This window comes from Myotis myotis, unplaced genomic scaffold (genome assembly GCF_014108235.1).
Source record: "Myotis myotis isolate mMyoMyo1 unplaced genomic scaffold, mMyoMyo1.p scaffold_m19_p_7, whole genome shotgun sequence".
In the NCBI taxonomy this organism is placed as follows: domain Eukaryota; kingdom Metazoa; phylum Chordata; class Mammalia; order Chiroptera; family Vespertilionidae; genus Myotis; species Myotis myotis.
This window is the reverse complement of record NW_023416379.1, coordinates 4,714,327-4,734,741: the sequence shown is the minus strand read 5'-3', so window position 1 is coordinate 4,734,741 and position 20,415 is coordinate 4,714,327. Positions and strand designations below refer to the sequence as shown.

Here is a 20,415-nt window from a genome sequence, read left to right as displayed (position 1 = left end):
CACATGGCCGCATCCCAGACATTCTCAGATCTCGCATCTGCTAGAATGTCCCCCGCGGCGCCTGGCTGACGCTGAGCACGGACGCCCGACCCCCACGCTGGCTTCTCACTCTCTGTATCCTGCCTTTCCCCAGCCCACGTCGCCGGAAGAACAGTTCGGGCAACAGACTGTCCATTTCACAATCGGGTCCCCGGAGACGAGCCTCGAAACCCCTCCTCTTGTGACAGTCCCTCCTGTTCCCAAACCAAGAACCCTTCCGCCCGGGAGAGGCGCCGAGAGGAAGCCCGCGCCAGCCGATGCCCCTGCTGGGGCCACGCCGCCCCTCGTGGGGGTCCCGCCTCTTGTGCCCCAGGTGCCCCCGAGGAGGAAGAAGTCGGCCCCCGCCGCCTTCCACCTGCAGGTGCTGCAGACCCACAGCCAGCTCCTCCAGGACCTGGCCCGCAGCGGCCTCCGCAGCGACGGCCCCCCTGCCCACCAGCCCGACGGGGGCGCCCAGACTGATGGCCACAAGGAGCCCAGACCAGAGGCGGCCTCCCTCCTGGGTGATGGCCAGGACCCCTTCTGGAGCCTTCTCCAGCACCCTAACCTGGTGAACAGCGCCTGGCTGTCCAAGAGCTCTGACCCCCTGGACGCGGGGACCAGGAACCTCAGGAGGGCACACACAGCCCCACTGCAGGTCAGTGGCTCGGCCGTGGAGGAGCCGCCCCCGGAGCACGGGCACCAAGACCTGGGTCCCTGGGCCGCCATCAGCGACACGGACAAGAGGACGGTGCTTCAGGTGTTCGACCCACTAGCGGAAACCTGAGTGGGAGCCGTGGACAGCGCGTTCTCGCAGAATGCCTGCCTTCCTCCTTAGGCATCGCTTTATAGAGAAAAGCCCGTTGGCCTCAACCCCCCGTCAGAAGAGACATCTGTGTAAAGGCACTGAAGCAACATTCGTACTTCTGCCCCCTCTTGTGTAGTTTACAAAAATCGTGTCTCTTATTCAATAAGGTCATTGCTCAGCCACCGAGGTATGTTTTATTCCAGACGCGTGCATTTCGAGTTTCCTCTCAGGGGCCTGGGAAGGAGACCGTCCTGCGAGAGTCCGCGTGTGGGTTTTAGAAAAGGGAATTAGTGGATAACGCCTAAGTTCCCTCCCGTCGAATTTTAAATGGTTGTTCCATTTACGTGTGTCTGTGGTGTTTTTTAATTTCGTTTGTATTTTACAGATTCAGAGTAATTTTTTGGTGCATCACCCGGGGGGTGGGTGCATAAAGGAAGGATCACACTGAAAGGTAGTTGGGACCATGAAGAGCCGTACCTGCCCGCATCGCACCAGGTTAGAAAAGTCAGAGACAGAAGCAGCAAAGAGGGCAACCCAACGCCTGGGCTGCCCACTCCCTGGTGTTTGTTTATGTGCATGTCTGTATTAACCTTGACCGTGTGGGAGACGGTGTCTGTACTTTTGGGTGCCTGAAGCGTATGCCATCAGCTTCACCTGAGCTTAACCCGGCTAAAGACTCCTGTGTCCTGTCTCCGACATGCACACCCCATAGACTGCTCCAGCCCTGAGCCCTGGTGGGCTGCGTAAGCCAGTGTTTACACGCTATCGAGCCCCTTTTAAAGGAAACCTTGTGAATTCTTCTCTTCCCTTCTAGTCTGTACCTGGTAAACGCACACATGTGAGAAGGCATGATGACTGTCTGCTTTAGCCGGGTCTGTGGCTGCAGCGTCAGGAAGGAACGCACCATGTGCCCCTTTTACATAAGAAACCCAGGCAGTCTCTCTGGATTGGCTTATCTATATGTCTGTTAGGTCTGCTTTTTACCTGCGTTTTCCCTATACGTCTCCAACACCACTGCTTGCCTATGAAATCATTTAAAAAGAAATCGCCTTACTGCTCCACGTTGAAAAAAACAATGTTAGAAAGCCTAGAGTTTCATTTGGAGCAGGTACTATGTTTTTGCTAATTCACTGGCAGAAATCTTCATGTGTCACATGCCATACGGAGGAGCCTCTCATGTCATAGGGTCACACAGCAATGAGTCTGGGCTACCCCTAAGGTGACCAGGGAATTCCTACACTCAATGCTAACGGTTGGGGTGGCAGGGATGGTCTTGCCCAGGGAATACCACTCTCTCTTTGCTGATCAGACCTCTGGGTGTTCAGAATTATTTCTCATTGCCACTATCAAGGTACACTGCAGATCATTTACATCTGGCACTCAAGACAAAAACAAAACTACGACATTATTTCACTTCATCTGAAAACTGAGCAAAGAAAAAGGCATTACTGACCCATCGAGATAAACAGAATACATGAGTTGACATGTCAAAAAAAGATGGTGTTTCTGGCCAAGGTGTTAGGACACCTTCTGTAGTAAGTGCTTCATATTATTTTTACCTCTCTAACAAGTGCAAATAAATAACATAATCCTTGAACGTGTTAGCGGAAGCAAGCAAGCAGGATGGGTAGCAGCAGGCTTGGAGAAGTTCAATGATTTCCAGCATTCAGTTGCTACTGGAGAACAATTAGAAATGGAAGCAAAGATTTCTTGATGCAATCACTCTTTTTTTCTATAACCGTTTTTTCCCACCCAAAGGAGGTGAATTTGAAAGCAGATACATGTAACCGTCAGTTAGAAAAGCAGGGGAAAGTCAGTACCACAACAGTTGCTTGCAATGTGGGAACAGGCCTAATTCTCAAGGTACTTCTTTGTTCTAGAAAACCAGTAGCCAGTGAGTGGCACAGGAACTGAATCTCAGTGGAGACAGGTGCTCGTCACACAAGTAGCACTTAGGAACCCAACAGGAAGTAGTGACACACAACAGTGTGGGCCTCGGGACGCAGGCCACAAGATAAAGGACCAGTAGTTTAACATGAAGAATTGAACAAATATTATTTGATTTTGGGTTTTGAGTTGATGCATGAGGCTCTCACACCAACTTCCTCTTAAGAAGACAATTAGCATTGCCTTATTTTTTTAAATTGATGCTTCATAGCTGTAGGTTTCCTAGGTTAGGGGCAGGCAGTTGAATAACCTCCAGTGAGCAGCTGCATCCGGGAATGTCATTCTGTGGGGTTTGTATTTTTGGGGTTTTTTTGATGCTCCCACGCGGGGCTTTTTACTGTGACCTTGTCGTTTATTTCATTATTTTTCTGTAAGATGTTGCAGTTCACTGTGGTCCCGAGTTTTAGGCAAGGCACTTTACAACTCAACACGCTGTCTTCCCTTGTACAATGTCATCTCTGACTTCTTGGCTATTTTAAAATTTATTCCAGTAAATTACTGGAAATAGGACATCTGTCTAAGCAGTTCCTGTAAAAGTTTTAAAGTTGTTGATGTTCAAGACACTTAATAGAATTCTCCTGATGTGTATAAGCAAAGTAATGTATTAAAACATTCTCTTTATAACAAAGTGACTTATTTCATCAGAAAGGAAAGCCACAAAAATTATTTATTGACTAACTGGCAATTAATAAAAACCCTGTAATGTTTATTTGAAGTGCTCATTTGTACTGAAATTGTAAAAAAAAAAAAAAAATCTATTAAATGGTTTGTCTTTGTTTTGTAATTTGCCTATTTCTTTTTAGATATGAAAATAATCTTGAGCCAGCTTTTTGGGGCCAGCCTTCTGTTCTGGATGAAATGTGACTGCTAGTTATTCCTTTGTTGAGTTTTGGGTTTGTTTTTGGTTTTTTTCCAACCATTAGACTGAGTTGAAAAAGCATAAGAATAATTTGGTTAAGAATTTGTGACTTGAATAATGCCAGGAGGGACCACTATGACACCATACATAATAACTTTAAGATGTAATATTTATAAGATGTGAGATGCGAGAATTCATTTTCTGTAGTCTTATAGCAAACTTGCCATCTTAGACTGCTAGATTGGTTTGAGTGCATTCCTATGTCGAGGCAGGAGAGAGTAAACCATGTTCATGTTCTGTCTAGGTTGGTTTTCAGCTAATTAATACAAAAACATATTACAAATGTTCTCTGATGACTTTCAGGAATGAGAATATACTGACAATCTCGAAATAATAAAGATGGCTAGTCCTTCCTGCCCAGTAAGTACCATTTTGAAGTCCTTTGACCTGATTGCACAGCCTTGGGCTCGGTTGGGGAGGAGGAATCTGCTGGTTACCAAACTTCCTTTTCCAAGGTCGTGGGGGAGAGAGGTTTGACACTCCCTTACGAGGCCAACTGTTTGTGTCTATGGAATCACCTCTAACTCAGTGACGTAGGAGAGTACAAATGAGTGATTGTGAGCACACGGCCAGGGGACATTTGAGTGGCGAGGATTAAGGATTTGATAGGTAGCAAAGTGGATTTATGTACATGGATGGGATGTTGGCTATGGGAAAGAACTTCAGAGGACCTTAAGTGACAGTTTAGGATTTTATTGTGTAGATAATAGTGGGTAACAGAAACCTAAACCAATCTGTGTTAGAGTGGTTATGATTATAGGTTTTGTAGGCCGGTGTGGATCAATGGTTGAGCATCCCACCCATGAACCAAGAGATCACTGGTTCGATTCCCCATCAGGGCACATACCTGGGTTGCGGGCTTGATCCCCAGTAAGGGGCGTGCAGGAGGCAGCCAATCAATGATGTCGCTGTTTCTCTATCTATCCCTTTCCCTTCCTGTCTCTTTAAAAATCAATTAAAAAAAAAAAAACATTTAAAAATTTAGCATGTGTTATTTAAAAAAAAAAAAAATTACAGGCTTTGCCTGGGCTAACAAACTCTTCAAAGCACCTGGAATATAGTTTATAAATGGTATGCGTGTGTGTGGGGAGGGGGGGGCGGGGGGTCTTACATTATCTTCCTAAGAGATAGTTGCATGTATAATTGTTCATATTGGTCTCTTGTGATCTTTAGTATTTGTGTGTTATCAGTTGAAATGGCTTCTCATTTCTTTTTTTAAAAATCTTTATTGTTGAAAGTATTACACATGTCTCCTTTTTTCCCCCATGGACCCCCTCCAGTCTACCCTGGCCCCTGACCCCAGGCCCTCACCACCCCACTGTCTGCGTTCATGGATTATGCAGTGAAGTTTGGATTAAACTAAAATCAGATTCTAGTAAGTTTAGTGTTTTCCAACTCTGGGACCAGGTACTGAACTCCATGGCCATGTTTCTAAACTCCAAGATCAAATTGAACACAGAAGTGGAAATGTTACAAGAAATGGCTTGTTCTAAATTTGAAAATTTCTTAGATATTAAACTGATTTATGTCTTCTGCTCTATTGAGGTAATCTATATAAAAGCCTAAGCAACCGAATGACTGGTCGACCAGTCGCTATGACGCACAACCACTATGGGACAGATGCTCAACACAGGATCGGGCTCCCTCCTGTCTGGATCAGGCCTGAGGGGATCAGGCTGAAACTGGCTACTCGACATCGCCCGAGGGGTCCCAGATTGTGAGAGGGCACAGGCCAGCAGAGGGCCTCTAGTTCATAATAAAATGTCACTTTTCATAAACAAATTTCTAATAGATTTTAAGTGATTAGCTATTGGGAGTGTTCAACATCCAATACAAGGGCACAATCAGTTGTAGTAAGTACTTTAACGTGACATTTATTGAACATGTTTCAATTTTTTCATGGACATAATTTTTATACCAAATGTCAATAAAAACAAACTCATTCAATATATTTGATATTACGAAGGAGTGAAAATTCAGGAAGGTATGCCTAAGACTCAAATTTTAGGAATTTGAGTTTGAGGGGCATTGTGAATTGTGACACATCACTGTATTACTGCACTATTTTTCTCACTAGGAAGTAAATGCTGGTGCCCCCACCCTCAGGCATCCACAGGGCAGAGGCCTGCATCCTCCACCATATTCTGTGTGTCGGCGTAACCTGGGTGACTGGTCGAGATGCTATCGAGAAAGGTATCATGATCCTCCTTTTTATAGTCTCTTTCTATGGCGACATTTAATTTAAACCCTGGGGTAAAGGGGACTCGGTGCCCTTGAAATTTAGGGCTGACAATGTAATCTGGTAGCTTTGGGGGAAATGTAACCAGAAAGAAAGAAATAGGTTATAAGTAAGAATAACTGACTTTTCATTTTCATTCTAGCTATAGTTACAGCTTCCTTTCAGTAATTTGTTCTGTAACACCTATATTCTATTCACTTCCTTCTTAAACAAGATCATAAAAAGTGGCTTTTCACATGAGGGAGAAGGCGCTATGAAGCCTCATTTGAATTTTTTTTCCAGAAAGGGTATTTAAACAAAACTGATCAAACTCCCAGAGCGTTTTACTGATGGTCTAAATTTGAAACTATTTCAAATACATGCTTTCATACTTTGTGTTCTTAAAGTATTTTTCATGCAATGATTATTTTAAAAACATTGACTTAACTATCACAAAACTGATGAAGTCAGCCTGTGTACATTTATATCCATTTCATAGGCAGAATAAAAAGAAATGTTAAGTGACTTGCCTGAAAAACTATGTAATCTAGTACTACATTGGATCTCTCTCCCAGACCTTATTTTATTTTATTTTTATTTTTTTAATATATTTTATTGATTTTTTACAGAGAGGAAGGGAGAGGGATAGAGAGTTAGAAACATCGATGAGAGAGAAACATCGACCAGCTGCCTCCTGCACACCCCCCACTGGGGATGTGCCTGCAACCAAGGTACATGCCCTTGACCAGAATCGAACCTGGGACCTTTCAGTCCGCAGGCCGACGCTCTATCCACTGAGCCAAATCGGTTTGGCTCAGACCTTATTTTAAAAGCACAGCTATAACAGCTATATAGGGATTTTAAGGAGTGGGGTTTCATTGCATTACTCTAAGTTAATGAACAATTATTTCAACCATGTTTTTTTACCTGCCATGGTTCATGGAAAACAGGAAAAGCAAATGAACCAAATATATCTACCCTTTCTCCCCATATCATCCCATTAGCTAGCATTTATTGTTGTTACTTACTATTGTTAGCTAATAACCATTGCATTCACTGTATCTACACAATAACTCAGTGGTTAAGTCACTTGTTAGGTTGTTGCATAATTAAACAATTAGATGCTGATGACCTGTTTACCTCTAGATTCTGTACTCCAGTTTTAGCTTTGACTATCCCATTCTACAATGTCCATCATCTTCAACATGGTTATGTCCTATATAACAGTTGTTCTCAACCTTCTGGCCCTTTAAATACAGTTCCTCATGTTGTGACCCAACCATAAAATTATTTTCGTTGCTACTTCATAACTGTAATGTTGTTACTGTTATGAGTAGTAATGTAAATATCTGATATGCAGGATGGTCTTAGGTGACCCCTGTGAAAGGGTTGTTCGACCGCCAAAGGGGTTGCGACCCACAGGTTGAGAACTGCTGCTATCTAATAAAAGGCTAATATGCAAAATGTCCCCTAAACTGGGAGTTCAACCAGGGGGCGGGACTGGCCAACCAACTGCCTGCAGCCCCTCCCCCCAACCAGCCCCACCCAATTGCCTCGATTGGGGCGGGCTGGCCAGAACAGACCCCACCCATGCACAAATTCGTGCACCAGGTCTCTAGTGAGCTTAATAAGACCCAGCAATTCCACTCCTAGTATACATCCAAGAGAATGAAAAACATACATCCACACAAAAAAAATGTACATGAATGTTCAAGCAGCATAATACCCCCAAATTTGAAAGAATCTAAATGTCTATCAACTGATGAATAAGTGTGGTATATTCATACAATGGAATATTACTTGGCCATAAAAAGGAACGAAGCCCCAATACATGCTTCCTCATGGATGAACCCTGAAAACATTATACTAAGAGAAAGAAGCCAGACATAGAAGGGCACATAGTGTATAATTCCATTTATATGAAAGTCCAAAATAGGCAAATCCATAGAGACGAAGTAGATTAGTGTTTGCCAGGGCTGGGGGGAGAAAAGGTGAGGAGTGATCACTATGGGTTATGGGGTTACTTGGGGGGATGATAAAAATGTTCTGAGATCAGTGGCGATGATTGCACAACTCTGTAAATATACTAAAAATAAATGACCTTGAGTTAAGAGGGTAATATTATGAAATGTGAATTATATCTCAATAATGCCATTATTTAGAAAAAGTCAACATGATTTCCTATTTCTCACTTGCTAGAGGTCAAAGGAGCAGAAAAGAAAGGGATATTTTACTTGGCCTCAAGAGAACCTGAGAATCTTGATACTAAGTATTACTAATCTATATAATGGCTTAGAATAGTTTTATTCACACTGTGATCAATAATGGATTAGCTACTTTATCTGGGAAAAATACAAGTATAGGTAGCTAAAGTATGGAAAGAATTTCTGTAAGCTAGATTTTTTGAAGAGAAATATCTGTTCTCAGCCATATGAAAATAAAAACATACAAGGAACTGAGCCATGACTGGCAACAGGTCTAACAGTTAACATGTTAGACAAAGGTTTATACTTACATGTTAGTAAAAATTTACAGCACATGGAATCCCAGAATAAAAACAGTCTTTTATGTTCTAGATCGTTCTCCTGCCCATTCGAGGTACTCTCCCAGTAGCACTGTTATGGTAAGCTGACAATTCGCTATCCCTTCAGAAGCCATCAGTGCTCCGCAAGGGGAAGCTATAGACGGTCACAGGTGACAAAAGGTATTCTCTACCCACAGCAGCTTGTTCACCAGGGACAACACTGCACAGCATAAACTGGCACACATGGAGCTCCTTGAAATCGAAAGAATCCGTCTGCCCTTCCTTCTTTGATTGCCACTTCTGCGCTTGTGCTTTGCAGTGTTCTGTTGCCTGCAACATGCTCCAGACCACGCTGATGCCACAGTGGCTGTGTTTGCATGATTGCTTCGAAAGAGACCACCAAGCTTCTTGCACTGTGTTCACATGAAAAATGGAAGGTAATGGTCAGTTTTCAAGGTCTTTGGCTAAAGCTTCACGGATGAATTGTAAGGTACGCTGGTACAAAAAGGCATCCTTTCTCTTTGGCTTACAAATGTTCAGGTGGTTCACATCCACAGGAATTAGATCTCCAATGCCTAAATCTGAGAAAACAAAAATGTGAATAACATCTAAGTAAAAATGTAAGCTTCTTCCCTATCAATACTGAAAGAGGCCAGATTTTCAGTTCTAAATGTTCACTTGGTGTGACAGGGACTCTTAAAAGATACGGGATCTTTAGCTAAGTTTCACTGTAGCTAAACTATATTTGAGTAATCAAGCCCGAATGGATTCTCAGCAGGTATAATTTATGTTTCATAAATTCATTTGTGTTCTGGCCTACTTCCTAATTTAGTAGTGAATAGGGCCTGATCACTATAATATAATAGAAACACTTTTTTCCAGAGTTTATATTATAAAACTTGATCATGAATGAGCTCCCTTGTCCTGGCATAAAGAATGGGAGTCTCTCACACAGGGTCCATGCTATCCATACCCGGCTGTTGATGGTGGTGTGGGAGGGAGAGAGCCTCCTGGTGACACCATATGGAATCACAGAAGAAGGTGCACACAGAATTATGATGAGGCTATGTCACCACAAGCAGTTAATCTATAATATTAACTTTGCTTTTGGTTTAAGCTTCCGAAGTCCTTTTTGGTAAATACCAGCAGCTGTTCCTTGAGCTCAACAACTACTAAATAGTAACTGCTCACCCTATGGCACATTCTTGGAGAAAAAATATCTTTAGGTTTCACTAGAGTATTGAGGCTTTTCATTTTATTTAGATAGCATGTAAGGAGGTTCGGACAAAACATGCTATGCAAACCAAAGAGCCACCCAGCAAGTGCTCCAGCTACACACCGTCCCTGGCTGCAGGGAGCGCTGCGGGCTCCCAGGACAGCACCTAAGCCCGCTTCCCGGGTGATCAGAAAAGGGTTTCACAGCAAGCTGAGGAGTCCGGGAGCGACGGGCACGGAGTGACCAAGGAGCCACAAGGAGAATGAAGATTCGGGCCCTGCTCTCAAAGAGCCTGTGCACAGTGCAATACACTACAGCACAGGGACTGGTCATTCCCTCCCCTTCAGGATTGTGAAGAAATTCTATTTTTAACATCAGTTTTTTCCATCAAAATCTTTGTTGAATATCCATATATCTTCCATTTATTTACTAAAGCCTCCGTACCTTTAGTTGATCTTTTTTAAGGTTTCTGCATGCAGTTATCAGTCTTTTAAATGAAATGCCCCTTTCAGTTTGGCTAATAGAAGGGTTTTGTATTCTTACCTTAACAGAGTTCACTGTGGATGGCTAATTTAGAGTTAGCCAGTTAGCCTTTGCCACCTAATCAACTAAATGAAGGGCGGGGAGTGGTAATACCAAGGTTATATGTTTGCAGAGAAATGTCAGTCTGTGGCTGAAAAGAATAACAGGACTAGAATCTAGATCTCCCTACAACTGAGAAACTAAATATAAAAGCTGACGCTTATCATTAAATGCTAAGTATCACCAACTAGGTGTCTAATGGCCAACAAGTTTCTGCAGAAGGAGTACCTGCTGAGTCCACGGGCACCACGTGGAGTTTAATCATGCTCCCAATGGAGGTTGGCAGGGTCTCGACGAAACTCAGCACCTGGAAGTTTCTGTCTTTAGCAAACTCCAGAAAGTCATCCTGTAGTGCCTTAAGCGCAGGAGAATCTGTAAAATTACAGAGACAAGACCATGACAGGTTCTGTTTATCCAATTCACAATAAAGTACACCCTTCCAAATTCAGAGGGAAAATCAGGTTCTAATTCAGATGGTGGCTCCTTTACTGTCTCTCCTTCCTTAAGCTGAGAGTAGATTGCTAAACGCAGAACTGAGTGGCCAGTGTCGGGGGGGTGGGGGGAGCTCCCACATTACTGCTGACAGGAAGCAGCCCCCCCGTGAGCTGGCTGGCACCCCACACCCACCCTACAGCACAGCCTTCCATACCAAAGCCTGTCTACATCAGAGTCCCTCAGCCTCAAGTACGAAAGGACAACCAAGAAGCACCGGATATCAGAGGAAAGCTGACAGCCTAAAGTCAGACCCGAGGAGCAAACAGAAAACCGGACTGGGGAAGAAACAGGGAAACTTAACCCCCCCACTAATTTGTCTCTTTAGAATGATTTCAAAAGATAATGGATCAAAGAACAAGAAAGAGCTTATGAAAATAAAATTTGACTGCAAAAAATAAAATTCAACGAAAGGTTCAGAAGATAAAGTAACTCTCTCTGCATAAAGGTGAGAGAAAATAGGAATAAAAAGACTTCTGGCACATTAAGCTCAAGCCGAGGGCCCACATTCTGATCCACAGGTCCTCCAGAGAAAAAGAAAACGCTTACTAGTGAAAGCAAATGCAGGGTGGGCCAAAGGAGGTTGACAGCTGTGACTATGCAAAAACAGTTTACTCTTGTATTATTATTTGTTAGTTTCCATGTGAACAACTGTAAACCTGTTTTTGCCCCGCCCTGTATATAATGCTTTACGGTTGATAAGGTGAAAATCTTCAACGCTTGAGCATATTTTAACAGTTGATGATTTTCCAAATTAGTAATTTGAAATTATACTTAAAGCAAAACATTATATAACTTTTAAATTTTTAAACATTTCACATAGTATTAAAAGTATATTTGAACAAATAATGGCTTAAGGCAAAAAGGGAAAGTATCAAAGAAAACTAAACATTTTCCGTGATAGTCGAAACACAATTCATATACAAATAGTAAAACAAGATGATATCGTCAGGTTAGAAACTGTCTTTTTTCTCCCTTCCCAGGTAATTGACATTAATACAATCCCAGTTTCCCTCAGGACAGAAAATCAGTGTTACCCTTGCTGAGTTCCTTGACTTCCAATGAGGGAAAGAGAAGGTAGCGGACGTTGACGGAGTAGTCGGCCAGGTGGGACCCGTGGTGAGGGACGCTGTAGAATATTATCCCTCGGGTGTTGTCTATAACAGTGTTCATCTCTGGATTCTGAGACGCTTCCAACAGCATCTTCTTGACAAGAAGACCTGGCCATAGAGAAGACAAAAAAGACAGAAGCTATTTCCTTCCCTCCATTACTCTTAAAACCCAAAATATGCAAAACAAGAAATACGGAGAAAGAGAGGCTTTCTTTAAAAAGTTTCAGAATAATTCTCTGTAGTCTAATAAACAGGGCCTTAAAATATCGACAGTGGATGATACTCGCTATCCTCTGCATCAGAATCTCACCTACAAACAAGATTCTAGAAACTCATTTGTATCCCAGGCTGCACTGTTCCAAAAAGGCGTTTCAGGTCTGTTATGTGTCCATCAATGAAGCGAAAATGCAGCTGCCAGTCTCCTCCTCCTGCCACAGCAGCCTACCGATGCCCCTTCCAAAAACACACAGTCCCACAAAGCCGACTCTCCGTGCAAAACAAGCTCCTGTGGGAAATGCACCCAGAAGGCGCCTTCTGTCTCCCCCACGGGCGTGGAGCCAGTAATGAAACCCAAGGTCACAGAGATGGCGACACTACCTTTCTCGCAGCTGAATGCCTGCACTCAGCGCCCTGAGCATTTCAGCAGGTGAACTAGGCAGCAGCTGCAGAAAGGCCCTCTGCGAGCGGGTGGTGAGATCTGGAACTGGACTGGGGAGAGGGCTGGGAGGAGATGGCCCTCAGCAAGCGACACGAGGAGCTGCAGTGCGGACACCTGCAGGGCTGGGTAAGCAGGCACCAAGGGGCTGGGGCTGTGGCACTAGAACAGTCATGGCCTCTGCAGTGGTTGGGGTGCAGGGAAGAAAGGGAAGCCCTGGGACCAGCCAGGAACAGTTACGAGTCAGGCTTGTAGAAGCCAGGGACTGTTCTGATGGTTGTTCATTATCATTACATGACAGCATTAAGTTGTCAAACTCATATCCCTTTTATATGGTTTGTCATTGCTTGTCCCTTCTTGACAAAGGACTGGCACGGAAGAACAGTGATTTAAAAACTCCTCGCTGTACCAGAAACATTTGTTTAGGGGGAAAGGGTCACTCTCGAGTAAACAGAGCTGCAGGAACCCAGGCAGCCCGCATGGCTGACTACCCTCCCAATGCTCGCTTCACAGGAATGACATGCACTTACCCCCCATGCTGTGTGACACCCAAACCATCGGCCTGTCCCCAACACCAGCAGCTCGGAGTTTTTGAAGAAGTTCGTTGCTCCTGAATGCAATGGACTTTCTGAACAAAATGAAAACAGCAGGCGTGACAGGAGGCTATTGATCGCCCCAAAGCTTGCTATCCAGCTCTAAGGCAAGAACTTTTGTTTATTGGACCAGTGCTACGTGCTACATCTGGAGTCAGGAATACCCCTATTCTCTCTGCTCACCTTCTGCAATTGCTCACTGCCCATTTCTAACTTCGTCACTGGCATAGAGAGTTAGCCCAGAACAAGCCATTCATGTACTAAACAAGCATTGTTTGAGCATCTAATATGAGTTTGGCAATTTTCACAGGTCAAAGGTCAGTCTCACACCAGCTGCCCCCGCACCAGGACATGGGTCCTTTCTCATTTGTGGCCCCTCTTTTGTGATTCGCTACATGAAGGCAGCTGTCATTGTACTGAGTCGTTGTTGTGTTGAGGCTGAAAACATTATAGTTTATTACTTAGAAATACCAGAAAGCTATTAGAATGAGAGCATTCAAAATAAGTAATTTTCAAAGCGGGAGTGTCAAAACTGTCTGGTCTGGTGGTTTCCAACCTGTAGAATCCTTTCTTCAGAATAAAGGCTGGTCAGAGTCCTCAGGTGAAGTGGGAAGGAGCCCTGGTCCTGTCTCCCTGCCCTCGGCACCGTTCCTCGGGCACCTCTGTGGGGGCCATTCAGAACCCCCAGACGCAGGCTGAGTCTCCCAAGTTGTAGACCAAGCTCTCCGGACAAGTAACGACTTGTCTGAGATCACACAGTGAGTCAGAGGTAGAACCGGCTACGGTCTAGGAGGTCCTAAGCCGAAGGCCTGTGCCCTTCCTGTTATACAATCGCACAGGTGACATGCGAGTGCCCTAAGGAGCCTGTACTGCTCAGCATCGTTTTCTTTGCTTCCTTTAGCCAGTGTGACTGTGAACACAAAAGCAAAAGCACCACGTTCACTTCAGGAGTAAAGGATGATCTGCTATGGGGTCCGTGTCCTTCCACTAGAATAGCTGTAAGTGAACCACGTGAGGAGCCCAGCACTGACACTCTATCTAAGTCTATTTCGTTAATGTATGTCTGGCTAACTCCTCTAGGAGAGAGAGAAGAAAGGTTAGTTCCCATAAGAAGATCCTGTCTCCATCCCTGAGGGCCCACCTGTGGCCTGGGCCCTCGCCTTCCAAAGCTACCATTACCTTTCTGTCGGGCACCTCGCTCTCCAGTCGCTAAGGCTGGTGTCGTACTCCACAGAGATAATTCGGAGAGCGGGACAGTCTCTTGCTAACCATGTCTACGTAAAATAAAAGGCACAAAAGAACATTATGAATTCCCACCGCCCCTATTATTTCCTAGTAACCGAAATGCATAACTAAAGGACTCCTGTGATATTGACTAAAAATCGCACTGACCAGAAAAAAAGGCCAGCATTTTATCTTTTCATGTCTCCAGTCACAGGTGGCACCAGTATTGATAGCATAAGGCCAGTGTAGGTGTCCAGAGGGTACTCTGTTTCAATCTGCTACAGCCAGAAGCAAGGCCTGTTTTTGAGTCTGGATCAAATTGGCTTTTGAAAGCATTTCACAGAAAGCTACGACCTCAGGACCGGCAGTATGGTCTGATGGTTAAGAGACTCAACCCAAGCACTCAGAGACACTCAGTATAGTCCCAGTTCTGTCTCCATGGACCAGGCTGTCGTTATCCCCACACCTCAATGTCACCACCGAGTAAAAGCCAATCTTCTGCATGACAAGCCTTTGTGAAGGGGAGTGAGCAGAGTGGGACAAGCCCTGGGAACTCTCTCCACATGCTCCCAGCACCAGTGTCACTGAGCTTCAATAGCTTCCACTCAGGGACTGCATCTCAGGGTTAAGGCTCTTTGGACGAAACAATGTCAAAGAAATCCAAAGTAGAATTACTTCGTCAAAGTCCTTCTATTTTTATCATTATTAAAATCATAGAACTAGCCAACTATCATGCATGTAATCTTATTTGTTATATATATATTTTTTAAAAATATATTTTTATTGATTTCAGAGGAAGGGAGAGGGGGAGATAGAAACATCAATGATGAGAGAGAACCATTGATTGGTTGCCTCCTGCATGCCCCCTCCTGGGGATCGAGCCTGCAGACCTGGCATGTGCCCTTGACCAGAATCGAACCCGGGACCTTTCAGTCTGCAGGCCAACGCTCTATCCACTGAGCCAAAGCAGGTGGGCTATATTATATTTTTAATTGAAGTGAATGATAACTGGCCCTGGTCCCTGTTTTTTACTTATTGGAATAGTCTTTTAGAGTCATAGACTGTACCCTAAGTTACACAAGGTGACAAGCCCAGCTGTTCTTGTAACATACCACAGGTGTCACTAGGGGAAAGAAACACTGCATAGAAAAAATCCCAGTAAAAACAGAAAAGCAAGTCACAATGAGGGCTCCAACAGGCAGTGACACGCAGTGTGTCATGACAAAGGTGGGCTACCAGAGTCGGCTGTATCCTTACCTTGGGCCAACATGTTGTATACCTGGTTTCATCCCCTGAAACCTTTTCAGTTAGCGCCTGGTCCTGTTGACGCCACGTCTTGAATGCTGCTCCCATAAGGCCGTGAATAAAAAGGACATCTGCTTTAATGGGCTGACTAACAGGGGAGAGAGTTTTAAAAAGAAGCAGAATGAACACATTATTGTTTTGGTGAGAATCTACAGAGCACACTCTGTGGATGGTGCTTAGCAGGGTTACAGGACATAAAATAAAAATGAAGGCAAGCTTTAGAATGCAGGTTTGCTGAAGAACCCTACAAGGAGTTTTGGCAAAGCCATGCACGGAGTGTGCTCACTGCTCTATAGAAATGGGGACATCTAGCCAGACGGACCAACTAAAATCAATTGCAGTGAGTCAAGTGATGAGAGAAGTGACACATGTCATATTGCCCTACAGAGAATCCATGAGACTGTCCCACAAATCAATAAGTATTTAAAAAACTAAATAAGAATATGCTAGAGTAGTTTCAAAGTCAGCATGCATAAAAGATTTTCAAAAATTTATCAAGGATGTTTATCAGAAATAGAGCGAATGACTTTTTAAAAAAATATGTTTTTATTGATTTTAGAGAGAGAAGAAGGGAAAGGGGGGAGAGAGACATTGACGTCAGAGGGAACCATCAGTTGGTTGCCTCCTGCACAACCCCTGCTGGGGAGCGAGCCTGCAACCTGGGCACGTGCCCTGACTGGGAATCGAACCGGTGAACTTTCAGTTCATGGGATGACACTCAACCAACCGAGTCACTCCAGCTGGCTGCAAATGACATTTTAAAGTAAAATTCTTTCTTTGGATATGACATTTAAAATATGTAGATAGTATATTACATCTTTTTAATAGGGCAGACACAACTATGCAACACACAAACACCATAGTATTTTACTTACAAATTGGGATTAAGTAGGCAATCCATTTTTCAAATTTAAAAAAAAAAAAAAAAGATTTTGCTCTTCTCTGAGTTAATATTTTAAAGTGTCTGAAAAAATCCAAGAAATATCTAACTTTTTCACTGTGGTCCTTTCTGTCAATGACACAACTGGAAAAGTTGGCCAGAAATCACCTTGAGGAGTGAGAATCAGATTTATTACAACTTACTGCTTCCAGCGCATGCTTTAAACCTGCCATAAACTTCTTCCAGTCCCTGGAGGTCTAGGCCCAGGCTAATTTGGTTGCCTGCATATAAATAATAATGTCCTATCTCCTTCCCATCCAGAACGACCTGTACAATCTGGATCAGTTATTAAATCTATGGGGAAAGTGCTCTGAGACAAAGAAATACGCGCACAGTTTAAGTGTGACCTGTAATGCAAGGTGAAGGCCGCCTTCCTGAACGCAAGCCTTTGATGTGAAATAACCCTGAGAACTTGGCTCCTTCCATGCCCTGTGGCAGCCTGCAATTCTTCTGAGGTGATGAGGAGAAACTTTCCGTACATCAGGTATGTGACTTTCTTACCTGGAAGGTATTTAACTTCTCTAAATTATGCAGAAATAAATTTAAACGGTAAGCCCCGTAGCTTTCCATCCCCGCAGGGACAAAGGGGACAGTTGCTCTCTTACCTTGTGCGACACTGGGGGTGAAGCACGTACACACCATCCTGGTACTTTTCTTGCACCGTCTCTCTGTCTAGGTTAGCCAGGGTTCTGGCGGCATGTGAGGCCTCCACAATGTGGTGAGACTTCAGTGCTTCTGCCAGTAAGGAAACCCAGCCTGGTGAAGAGAACACACCTCCTAGGTCCCCATCATCCATCTCAGGTGGTGCAGAGGTTTCAGACAGAAAATGATGGCCCTAGGCCCGTGGTCAGCAAACTGCGGCTCGCGAGCCACATGCGGCTCTTTGGCCCCTTGAATTGGCTCTTCCACAAAATACCACGTGTGGGCGCGCGTACAGTGCGACTGAAACTTCGTGGCCCATGCGCAGAAGTCAGTTTTCGGCCTGGGCGAGTCTATTTTGAAGAAGTACTGTTGATATCTGGCTCTGTTGACTAATGAGTTTGCCGACCACTGCCCTAGGCCTACCTGGCTTTCTCTCAGGCATTGGCGGAAAGGAGCATGTGAAAGGAGCCAATAGCCCCAGCCCCACTGAGCTCCCAGCTGACAGCCAGTACCAATTTGCAAGCCCTGTGAGCAAGTGATCTTGAAAGTGCATCCACTGCCCCACAGCTGAGCTGCCCCAATTGATGCTGCATAGGGCAGGTGTAACCTTTCCCTACACCGCCTTGCCCTAATTTCAGATTTATGAGCAAAATACATAACTGTTGTTTTAACAAGTGCGTTCTGAAATGGCTTGATGCATAGTACAGTAATATATAATTGAAACAAGGAAAAGGTTAAAATCAGTGATCTAAGTTTCTATCTTAAGAACCTATAAAAAGAGGAACAAATAAAATTTATTTGTAAATGGTCCTTTATAGGAAGAAATGTAAATTCTTAATTTCTAATATATGTAAATGTAAGAACATACGCATAAACAGTTGACCCTTGACCAATGAAGAGGTTAGGGGCACTGGTCCCACCAACCACGCTATTGAAGATCTTCATATAATTTTAGAGTCTTCAGAAAGTTAAGTTGCCCCTGAGTATCTGCCAGGAATTGGTTCTAGGGCCCCTCGGATACCAAAATCCATGGATGCTCAAAGTCCCTATAAACCTGGCGTAGATCAACGTAGCCAGTGAGCTCTCGCATCCGCGGACTCCAGATGGTGGATTTAAAATAGTACAGGTATTTATTGAAAAAACCCACATATAAGTGGACCCACCCATAAATGGACCCGCACACTTCAAACCCATGTTGTTCAAGGGTCAACTGTACATGTGCAGGTATGTATGTAGATATGTATGTATGTGTGTGTGTTTTTATCACAGCTTTTTCCACTGAAAAAGTCAAGAATAAAGACACCCCAGGAGCAGTAAGCACACAAAGCACCCAGATCTTGGTCACTAACAGTCATTCATTATCAAAGATAAAAACATTTAGATGGTCATCAGCAAAAACTGCTCTCATGTGACTGCCACACACTGATTATCTTCGGTGTTGATTATCCAAATAACTAAGCAATTCCTTGCCCCTGCGCTAAAACAACATGCTATAGGACCTATAACTTGCCCTAAGCAGTCTTCAGTCTGTTGAAAAATGAATATATCAGGAGAGGTAGAGGTAGGAAAACAAAGAACTGGATCCCAAATCCTCAGCATATAAAGTTGTTACCTGATTGAACTATAGTTGAATGAAGATGTTCGTTCAAAGCCATATTTCCAATGATACGTATTATATTTCTCTGTACTTTGGGGCAGTCCTTGTGAAGCTGGTACATCTTCTGAAGTAGTTGCAAGCCTCCACTTGCTTCGATTTTATCACAATGTGTGGGTATCTAGCACAATAAATTAATGAAAGCCCACTTTATGTCGTACCCATTCACTAAGCAGGTAACACAGCATGCGGCTGGGCAGCCAAGTGGCCCCTGCTCAAGGACAGAGCCCCTGAGGGAACACCGACCTCTCACCTCAGCTTACTTAATACACAAACCCCTGTCAACATCAGAAGTGCTTCAAAACCACTGAAAAAAATAAGTTATCTCACCAGGATTCTGAAATTTTTATTCTTAAAGTTATGCTGTTTAGCTCTTAGTCAGAAACAACCTAACAGCATCATTATTACAGAACTGTTTCAATTTCTGGTGATACTTTGATTGTCTTAAAACCACCTTAGAATCACAGCTATTGGGATTGTCTGAGCTCAGGAGTCAGAAAATTGTTTAAAGAGAATGATCTAGTACAAATAGAAAGAAAAGGGAATGTGAATTTTTAATAGAGAAAAGAGATGAAAGAAGACTAAAGAACATATGTATACTAAGGTAAGGTGACAGAATGACAGCAAGGTCACTGGCATGGCCTGCCTCTTTCCATCACTAGTTGTACTCACTGACACGACACCATGTCACTCACGTATATGCAACAATTTCATTCTCTAAATTGTTATTAAATTTTATCACGTTTTACATGCATTTAAAATATGCCTTTTGACATCTAACGGTTGTGATGTGTAATAGCCTGAGAGGAATATAACCTTCTGGAAAGGTTACTATATTCCATGCACTGCATCTTCTACTGCGGATGCATCTTCTGCTTCAGATACGAGACTAAATCACAAAAACTCAAGCTCGTTGTCCCCCATTCCCTTCGGTAGTCCGACATTTTACTCTGCTTTGTCCTTGACCCTAATTCCACAGGTGGGAGCTAGGTGCCCAGAAAGCCCGTGTCCTGAGCCATGTCCGATGTTCCCAACATTAAACGGGCGAGTTTAGGATGTGCAGGATGACGTTCCGCACCACGTGGGATGGCCAGAACCACCAGCCGCAGCCTCGCCGGGGTGCCTGGCACAAATGTAAAGTCTGGGCGCCACCCCCCATCGGTCAATGAAACTTGCCACAGGTGAGCAGGAAATGGGTGTTTTTAACACGTGAATTTTTACACACTAATGTTTGAGCACCATGAGGTTTGCTATTTTTTTTCTTTTTAAAATTAAACTATAATCATGATAGGAAGGTTGTCATAATGCCAAGAAGTTTGACAATCACTGACATATGATATGGTTAAAATCTGGTTGTTCAAGTACTTTCTTTTTTCTATCTTGACACACCTTGGACAGATGTTTTAATGGAAATTAATGATGTGATAATATTACTTGTAAAAATGATCTGAGAAGGGTAGAAAAAGGCAGCATAACTCAAAGACATGCTGTATTTAGACAACGCATTGATTCTTCAAGTGCAAGTAAGATTACATCAGTTTTTAGAAATATTTAACTGGAATGAAA

General features: G+C 43.6%; 2 protein-coding genes across 15 annotated transcripts in view; one reads left to right on the top strand and one right to left on the bottom strand.

Annotated features, from left to right (window-relative positions):
• The window catches only part of SYNJ2 (synaptojanin 2), a 79,312-nt gene extending 75,755 nt beyond the window's left edge, over positions 1 to 3,557 (top strand). For 4 of the 7 annotated variants that reach the window (XM_036316386.1, XM_036316387.1, XM_036316385.1 and 1 more), the window contains one exon: positions 134 to 3,557. In XM_036316386.1, coding sequence (XP_036172279.1) covers positions 134 to 805 — 672 coding nt within the window. In that variant the 3' untranslated portion in view covers positions 806 to 3,557. The remainder of the gene's footprint in view (positions 1 to 133) is intronic. The other 3 variants (XM_036316390.1, XM_036316389.1, XM_036316392.1) reach the window with 2 other exon arrangements.
• A 4,252-nt stretch (positions 3,558 to 7,809) lies between these two features.
• Positions 7,810 to 20,415, bottom strand: part of SERAC1 (serine active site containing 1) — a 36,621-nt gene continuing 24,015 nt past the window's right edge. For 5 of the 8 annotated variants that reach the window (XM_036317172.1, XM_036317176.1, XM_036317173.1 and 2 more), the window contains 8 exons: positions 18,808 to 18,970; positions 17,159 to 17,309; positions 15,566 to 15,701; positions 14,264 to 14,358; positions 13,022 to 13,119; positions 11,762 to 11,944; positions 10,461 to 10,604; positions 7,810 to 9,015 (listed from right to left, as the gene is read on the bottom strand). In XM_036317172.1, coding sequence (XP_036173065.1) covers positions 8,879 to 9,015; positions 10,461 to 10,604; positions 11,762 to 11,944; positions 13,022 to 13,119; positions 14,264 to 14,358; positions 15,566 to 15,701; positions 17,159 to 17,309; positions 18,808 to 18,970 — 1,107 coding nt within the window. In that variant the 3' untranslated portion in view covers positions 7,810 to 8,878. Of the gene's footprint in view, positions 9,016 to 10,460; positions 10,605 to 11,761; positions 11,945 to 12,433; positions 12,708 to 13,021; positions 13,120 to 14,263; positions 14,359 to 15,565; positions 15,702 to 17,158; positions 17,310 to 18,807; positions 18,971 to 20,415 lie in introns of those variants that run through there. The other 3 variants (XR_004968820.1, XM_036317177.1, XM_036317178.1) reach the window with 3 other exon arrangements.